At 38.3% G+C, this 8,684-nt stretch overlaps 1 protein-coding gene across 4 annotated transcripts in view; it reads right to left on the reverse strand.

The window, feature by feature from the left end:
* Positions 1–8,684, reverse strand: part of Stau2 (staufen double-stranded RNA binding protein 2) — a 292,336-nt gene that overhangs the window by 276,917 nt on the left and 6,735 nt on the right. For 3 of the 4 annotated variants that reach the window (XM_029474163.1, XM_021172712.2, XM_021171933.2), the window contains exon 2: positions 2,681–2,747. In XM_029474163.1, coding sequence (XP_029330023.1) covers positions 2,681–2,698 — 18 coding nt within the window. In that variant the 5' untranslated portion in view covers positions 2,699–2,747. Of the gene's footprint in view, positions 1–2,680; positions 2,748–8,684 lie in introns of those variants that run through there. The other variant, XM_029474146.1, reaches the window with a different exon arrangement.

Below are 8,684 nucleotides of genomic sequence, written 5' to 3' on the forward strand. Positions count from 1 at the left end.
AAGGAAGGAAGGAAGGAAGAAAGAAAGAAAGAAAGAAAGAAAGAAAGAAAGAAAGAAAGAAAGAAAGAAAGAAAGAAAGAAAGAAAGAAAGAGAGAAAGGGTGCAGTTATTTGAGAGTAATTAAGGGGGAAATTTTTCCCAAATAAACCCTTAGAACTACCCCTATAGAGAACATTAAAATCAATATAATAAAATGTTTGTTGCTTCATGAGGGTCAGTTTAAATCCTTTTTTATTGTTTTTACTTTTATCTTACAAACCCTACCTCTCATGGGAAAGCAATAACCATGAAAATAATAGAAAATAAAAGTCACTCCTAAGTTTAGCAATTCAATTTAAGCTTGGCTAATGAGAAAGTCTCTTCATCTTCCACGATTCTCCATTATGGCAATCATTCCTCTCTGATTCGAACATTCTGAGGGATGAAATTTAGTCAATGATAATGAGGAATTCCTAATTGATCATAGGAGTCCATGTCTTTAAGAGCTGATTTCATCTGTCTCCAATTACTAATTAAAATTTCTAGGCAAATCCCAAGGGATTGTATACAATTCCTAATTCAGTGATGTGCAAAGTAGCAAGTGAGTGATCCTCATTAGTATTGATCCTTCACTAACTTTCAATGCATACGGTTGAACATAAAGATGAGTAGTCATTTTCACCTATCTATACAAAAAATACAAAACATCTTGCTCTAATTATACCTACTGTGGCAACCAAGAGCTGCTGGAAATCACTGAAAGGCAGCTTTGCACCTACAACAGTCCTGAGACAATTATTACAAGTCACACTGCTATTTCCAATGGGACTAAGCACAGTGCATGCTAAGAGCCTCAACAAAAATGTCGCTGATAAAAGCAATTTTTGTTTTACAGAAGATTTTCCCGCACGTGCATGTGTATGTGTGTGCGTGTGTGTGTGTGTGTGTGTGTGTGTGTGTGTGTGTGTGTGTGTGTGGTGGCGGTGGAAGAGGGAGATCAAAGAATAACACAAGTGCTTTTACATGAATGGCACTTGTATAATGGGAGATTATAAATACCTGAATGAACAACATAATTATGTAGACGTTTGCTGTAGTAACAATACTACTATTCATTCTCCCATTCATGTAATGAATATAAAAAAAGAAACTATTTAAAACTAGAACTAGAAGAATAAATACTCAAAATCACTATCTTCATGAAGGAGACAAATGTCACACAAATCAGTCATCCCTCAGTATCCCTAACATACCAAAGCCCTCTAAGTGCACATGCTGAGCATATATATGCCCAGGTTTACAGAGATTACCCTGTATACTTTAAATCATCTGCAAGTTACTTATGATATCTAGGATGATGCTGATGCTATCTATGTACAGCTACTGTCTAGGAAATCGACCTAACAGAAGGAATTTGGTTTTTAATATTTTTAACCTGTAGCTGATTGAAATTACAGATATATTACCAAATATTTATTCACAGATGCAGAAGTAAGACTGTATTTTCAATTTGGCAATAGCTGCAAATGCCATAGAAAAATAAGTGAAAGGACAGAATATTATGAGATATGCAAGATTTGGGATCAGGTAAACCCAAATAAAGGAGGGGTAGACAATATAGTCTATAATAGCCTGTGCAAATAAGGTCCACAAGCTGGAACGATCTTGCCCGATCCAGACTTGAGGTATTCAGGTTATTTTTCAAGTGCATATAAAGTTTGTGATGATACCCAAGTTAGAGATAAATCTGACAACTATAGTATGACTCTACCTCCGAGAGACCCAAACAAATAAGCTTGAAGTCACTGGATATAGTAGTCAGGGTATAAGACCAGAGTTCTTTGGTGGGTGAATTTGAGCATGGAGGGAACGTTGAGATTACTTTTTTAAATCGTAGAAAATAGTAATCACTTCTACTTTGACTTACAAACAAAAGACGCTAGAAAATATTTTGTAATATTGGGGCTACAATATTATATTGTTTCTTCAAGAAAGGTAAAATTTAATGTGTATAGTTCTTGGAGGAAGGCCAAGCCCTAAGGAAAACTGCTTCCTTCAGTGAGTCTACAGTATTACATACTCTAATTTGTTTAGAAATAAACATCCTTCTTGCCTGTGTAAACGTCCTAGAAAAAGAATCCTTTCTTAAAAATGCACCTATACAGGCTGGAGAGATAGATGGCTCTGTGGTTAGGAGCACTGACTGCTCTTCTGAAGGTCCTAGGTTCAAATCCCAGCAACCACATGGTAGCTCACAACCACCTGTAATGGGATCAGATGCCCTCTTCTGTTGTGTCTGAAAACAGCTACAGTGTACTTACATATAATAAATAAATAAATCTTTTTTAAAAAATACACCTATACAACCTCTTCACAAGATGTATCACTAAAAATGCTTTAAGTCCACAGAACTGCCAGATAGTGGTGCCACTTCATGATCATGGTAGTTCTGGACATACCAACACATCCCGGAAGGATGTAATATCAGGAACAGATCAACCTTTGTCCTGCACATTCAGGAGTTATCAACTGTCAGGACAACCACCATTTTCCTCAGACAGCCTCTCTTTCCAGGCTCCAGTGTTTATACGGTGAATGTATTCCCCATAACTTGGGTTATGGTTACAGAATAGCTGAGATACAATATTCCACAATTTATGGCAAAGTACCATGTAATAAGACACGCCTTAATCACACTCACCTGATTTATCTGAAGCATGTTAACACAATGTTGATCAAACTTCTGTATCCCTCACAGCTCCAAAAAACTGGAAAGTGAAAAAAAAGAAATAAAAGTTCAACTTACCAATTTCAGTGACTACTGAATATTCATAAGCACGTGCTCTTTACCAAAATCAGTAAAATTGAGTCATTCAGATTATTGCAGAACTTGTATCATGATAAATGTCCTCTCTCTCTGCAATACAATCCAGTAACCATGTATGCAAGTGGGTACATAAAGCACGGCTAGTCCAACCAAGAAAGCCAATATTAAATTTCCAGAATGTTAATCTTCAGTAAACAGCCATGACTTGTGGCCGCCATAACAAGCAGGGCTGGTTGCAACTGTTAAACCTTGAGCACCATCTTGCTCTGTAGTTCTTAGACAACCCAAGAAAAGGGAAGCTGTCTGCAACACTGGACATTTCAGATCAACATTTTAAACACGTAACTCCCTTCCTCCAGTTGGGTTTTGAACACTGAACCCACGCCCTCAAAGAAGATGCAACTCATAAAAGTACTCTCTTTGATGTTATAAAAATAGTATATATAATTACCTAGATTTGTATTTGTTTTTATTATTATCAATACAAAAAGAATATATATATAATGTTTGCTTTAAAAACAATCATTGGCAGAGAGAGAGGTAGCTTGGCAGAACCCAGATGTCCCTCAACAGAGGAATTGATACAGAAAATGTGATACATTTACACAATGGAGTACTACTCAGCTATGAAAAACAATGAATTTATGAAAATCTTTGGCAAATGGATGGATCTGGAGGATATCATCCTGAGTGAGGTAACCCAATCACAGAAGAACACACATGGCATGCACTCATTGATAAGTAGATATTAGCCCAGAAACTTAGACTACCCAAGATACAATTTGCAAAACACATGAAATTCAAGAAGAAGGAAGACCAAAGTGTGGATACTTCGTTCCTTCTTAGAATGGGGAACAAAATACCCATGGAGGAGTTAAAGAGACAAAGTTCAGAGCTGAGATGGAAGGAAGGACCATCCAGAGACTGCCTCACCTGGGGATCCATCCCAGAAATCACCACCATATGCCAACAAGATTTTGCCAACAGAACCCTGATATAGCTGTCTCCTGTGAGGCTATGCCAGTGCCTGGCAAATACAGAAGTGGATGCTCACAGTCATCTATTGGATGGAACACAAGGCCCCCAATGAAGGAGCTAGAGAAATACCCAAGGAGCTAATGGGGCGTGCAACCCTATAGGTGGAACAACAATATGAACTAACCAGTACCCCCAGAGCTCATGTCTCTAGCTGCATATGTGCATATGTAGCAGAGGATGGCCTAGTCGGCCACCAATGGGAGGAGAAGCCCTTGGTCTTACAAAGATTATATGCCCCAGTACAGGGAAATGCCAGGGCCAGGAAGCGGGAGTGGGTGGGTTGGGGAGCAGGGCAGGGGGAGGGTATAGGGGACTTTTGGGATTTGAAGTGTAAATGAAGAAAATACCTAATTTAAAAAAAAGCACATTCTGCTCGCAAGGAAGACTGGAGTTCCATTAACAGCACCCACAGAGGGGCAACTCACAAACACTTGTAATACCAGTTCCAGGGGAATTCAACCCCTTTGGCCTCCAACAGCACCTACACTGTGTGCACATATCCACACACATAATTAAAAATAGTATTTTAGACCTCTATTATGATATACCCACCCTGTTGCTAAATTTGGATGTACTTTCCTTTAGGGCCTAAAACTTTAGTTCTGATTCATTTTGTGTGGTAAATCTCTTTTATATTTAATTTTTAAGTAGATGCCAAAGGAAGGAAGGAAAGAAAACACAAATTTAAATATAATTTGTGTGTGTGTGTGTGTCATAATGGGAAAACTCACATAAAATATAATGTACCAGTACCTGCCAATTATAAAAATTACCAAACAAATCCCATCACTTAAGCAGAAAACTTTGTTGTAAAATTGTAAAGTTGACCTCCCCCTCAGAAGCAATGGTGCATATACTCACACATACACACATTCTGGTCTATCACTTTCTCAAGATGCAAACTGGAGTCAGTCCAAAGTTACTATTAAGCTGGAGACACAGCTCAGTGGGTAAAGGTGCCTACTGCATAACCACAATGCCCTAAGCTCAGACACTCAAGACCCAGATAAAAAGGTGGGAACAACCATATGAACCTGTGACCCCAGTGCTTGAGGGAAGGATGCAAAGCCAGGAAGACGACTGGTATTCTCACAGCCAACCTAGCCAAAAACAGCAGCCTGCAAATTCAGTGGAAGACCCTATCTCAAAGGAGAAAAGACAGAGAGTAATACAGCAGGCTACCCAATAGCATTCTTTTGCCACCACACATGAGCATGGGCATGCACACTTACATATATATGCACACACACATGCACATACACACAATTACTCTGAAATTCTAAACACTTCTCACCAGTGTTCTCAGCACCTGTATGTTTTGGGGTCTTTTCTAAATGTTTCTCAAACTCTCTAAGGGAAGTATGTCACAGAGGACCTGGCTACTGGTGATTTTTAGTTTCAGTCAGATAACCATTTGAGCCTTTGACAAATTATTGTTCCTTCGAGCCCTCTCCCCTCCTTTAACCTTTAAGAAGTAAACTGGTAGGCAACGTCTAACAAATAGGAAACGATGAGATGGCACTTCTCAAATGATGTTGTACAAGTCTCAGATGCACTGAAGGAAGCCAAACAGCTTATTGTGAGCTACCTTTAGGTAAAGTGCATACAACAGCCAAGTGATAGAAGGGAGAGAAACGAGCAGGGAAGATCAAACCCTTCAATCCACAAAAGCCAAAACAGAATTCAGTCAAGAGCCACATGAAAAAGTATGTCCGGTCAAGCTTTCAGATGTGCAGGTAGCCCCACGAGAAAGCCCATTGGCAAACTCATACAACATAGATCAGAGAGAACAGACTGTGGTAGTGCACACCTTTAATCCCAGCGTGGGGATGCAGAGGAGTCTCTGAATTAAAGGTTAGGCTGGGCTACTGGGCTAGTTCCAGGACAGCTAAGGCTACACAGAGAAACTATGTGTCTAAAAAAGAGAAAAAGAAAGAGGGGAAGAGGGAGGAAAAAAAGAAAAAGGGAAAGAGAAAGAGAAAGGGAGAGGGAGAGGGAGAGGGAGAGGGAGAGGGACAGGGACAGAGACAGAGACAGAGAAAGAGAGAAAAAGAGAAAAAGAGAAAAAGAGAAAAAGAAAAAGAAAAAGAAAAAGAAAAAGAAAAAGAAGAAAGGAAAAGAAAAAGAAAAAGAAAAAGAAAAAGAAAAAGAAAAAGAAAAAGAAAAAAAAGAAAGAGAAAAGGAGGCCAGAGGTAGCTTAGCCATTGAAACTGCAAGATGTGTATTGCTTTATGCCCTTAAGGTCCGGAATAACTTATTATGCAACATTAAATAAGACATCCAGCAATTCAACACTACCTTGGAGATTTGGATATCAGTCGAAAACAAAATCCCTGTTCAGTATAAGCAAAAAGGATTCAAAAGTGATAAATTCTAAAACTTAAAACATCAACATTTTTTTAAAATATTTTTTATTACGTATTTTCCTCAATTACATTTCCAATGCTCTCCCAAAAGTCCCCCATACCCTCCCCCCTACTTCCCTACCCACCCATTCCCATTTTTGTGGACCTGGAGGGCATCATCCTGAGTGAGGTAACACAATCACAAAGGAACTCACACAATATATACTCACTGATAAGTGGATATTAGCCCAAAACTTAGGATACCCAAGATATAAACATCTACATTTTTAATTCAAAACTAAATTACAACATGTACCAATAGAGACTCATAACTGATCAGGGTCCTAAGAATAAATAACTGAGTGTCCAATACTAAATGAGACATCTTTATCACCACCCACAAGGATCACAGACCATCACAGAACAGAGGACAGGAACAACTAAGACCCAGGGGCTGGAGAGGAGCACTGTGAAGCACATGACACAGCCACTGCACTCATCATTTAAGAGCAACTAGCGCCACCTGTAAAAGACCAAGCCAGACAATAATACCAGGATGCCACCTCTCCCTGAGGGAGGAGCCACTGATGGCTGCTGGGGGAGGAAGACTCATTTTTTCTTTGTAGCGTGGTTGTATGTGGTTGTTCATGCAGGTTACTAAAAGAAGAGGAAGAGGAAAACACGTGAAAGTGGGAAGGGGAAGCATTGAGAGGGTCCAGGGAAACAAACAAGAGGAGGAATATGGAGGTGGTCTGATCAAACTGGTGTGTGTGTGTGTGTGTGTGTGTGTGTGTGTCTAAAATACATAAATATACATATATATTATTAAATTGCCAAAAAGTAACATTTAAAATATTTTTAAAGTGTATCATACCTCCAATGGTGTTAAAATACACAAGCTGTAACTAAAAATACAAACCAAATCGATTTCCTTTTAAAATTAATTCACTTGGAGGGTGGCAAGCTAGAGAGATGGCTCTCTGGGGTTAAGAGTATTTACTGCTCCTGTAGAGGATCTGGGTTTAGTTGCCAGCACCCACATAAGAACTCACAGCCATCTGCAACTCCACTCTCAGGAGATGTTCTTCCTCTGAATGCACTACACACTTATACTTAATTTTTAAATCTTTTTTAGAAAAAGAAAAAAAAAACAATTCTTTTGGAAGATGAAAGCATAAAAAACCTACTAAAAACATCTGAGCAACTGAGTGCCTTCCAAAGTTTAACATCTATCAGACACTCGTCAACTCTGGGGCCCACTGTTTTTTTTAATTTGGTATATAACTCTAAACAGTAAAAATATTTATATACAACCTAGAGTTCTTTCAATACTAGAATGCAGCAATAGAGATGACTTCAAGAAACATACTGAAGACACTGAGGTACATTCTTTAAGTTCTCATCTTGATGTACAAAAGGGTTTTTGACATCACAAAAATAAAAACTCTGGGAATAGATACATTACTCAGTGGTTAAGAGCACTGGCTGCTCTTCCAGAGATCCTGAGTTCAGTTCCCAGCACTCATGTGGTGTCTCACAACCAAATATAAACTGGATTTGATGCCCTCTTCTGGTATTTAAATGAACAGGCAGACAAAACACCCAAATACATAAAATACATATATAGATCTTTTTTAAAAAATGAAAATATCCATTCATCTAATACTGCATATCCTATAAGCCTTTCACAATTATAAGCTACAAAACTGAAACATAACTACTGTATCTATAATAACACTTAAATTTGATACCATTGTAAAATTGTTCATTATCAAACAAGCTATATATATTAGATTTATATCAATTTAAAAATTACTTATGATAAAAAAAATCAAGACATCAAAAAAATCCACAGTTTTTACATGTTGTCTGTGGTCTCAAAAAAAAACTACCTATCCATTCTATGTCAAAAAGTTTCCAGCCACAGTTCAATCCTATTACAACTAACCATTGTTAGAGAAACCTAGTCACATGTCTCAAAAAATGCCCTACAGTGATATTCAGTTAGGCACAGGAGGACACAAAGTTCCAGATTCCAGGCTACCAAAGGGAAACAGGAAAGGCAGCTGATAACCAGCTACAGACAAGGGAAGACTGTAGCTCACAAGGAATGAATGGTCCAACTGTGTCTGTGACTTAACAGTCTACCTTTATCATAAATTACATTTGCCCATGGTAAATTAAAAGCTAGAGTTAAATGTATATAATCCTCAAAAACTACAGTTTAAGTGAATCAAGGAACTCCACATAAAACCAGAGACAGTGAAACTTATAGAGGAGAAAGTGGGGGAAAGCCTTGAAGATATGGGCACATGGGAAAAATTCCTGAATAGAACAGCAATGGCGTGTGCTGTAAGATGGAGAATCAACAAATGGGACCTCATAAAATTGCAAAGCTTCTGTCAGGCAAAAGACACCATCAATAAGACAAAAAGGCCATCAACAGACTGGGAAAGGATCTTTACCTATCCTAAATCAGATAGGGGACTAATATC

The sequence above is a fragment of the Mus caroli genome, chromosome 1, assembly GCF_900094665.2.
Source record: "Mus caroli chromosome 1, CAROLI_EIJ_v1.1, whole genome shotgun sequence".
Lineage (NCBI taxonomy): Eukaryota > Metazoa > Chordata > Mammalia > Rodentia > Muridae > Mus > Mus caroli.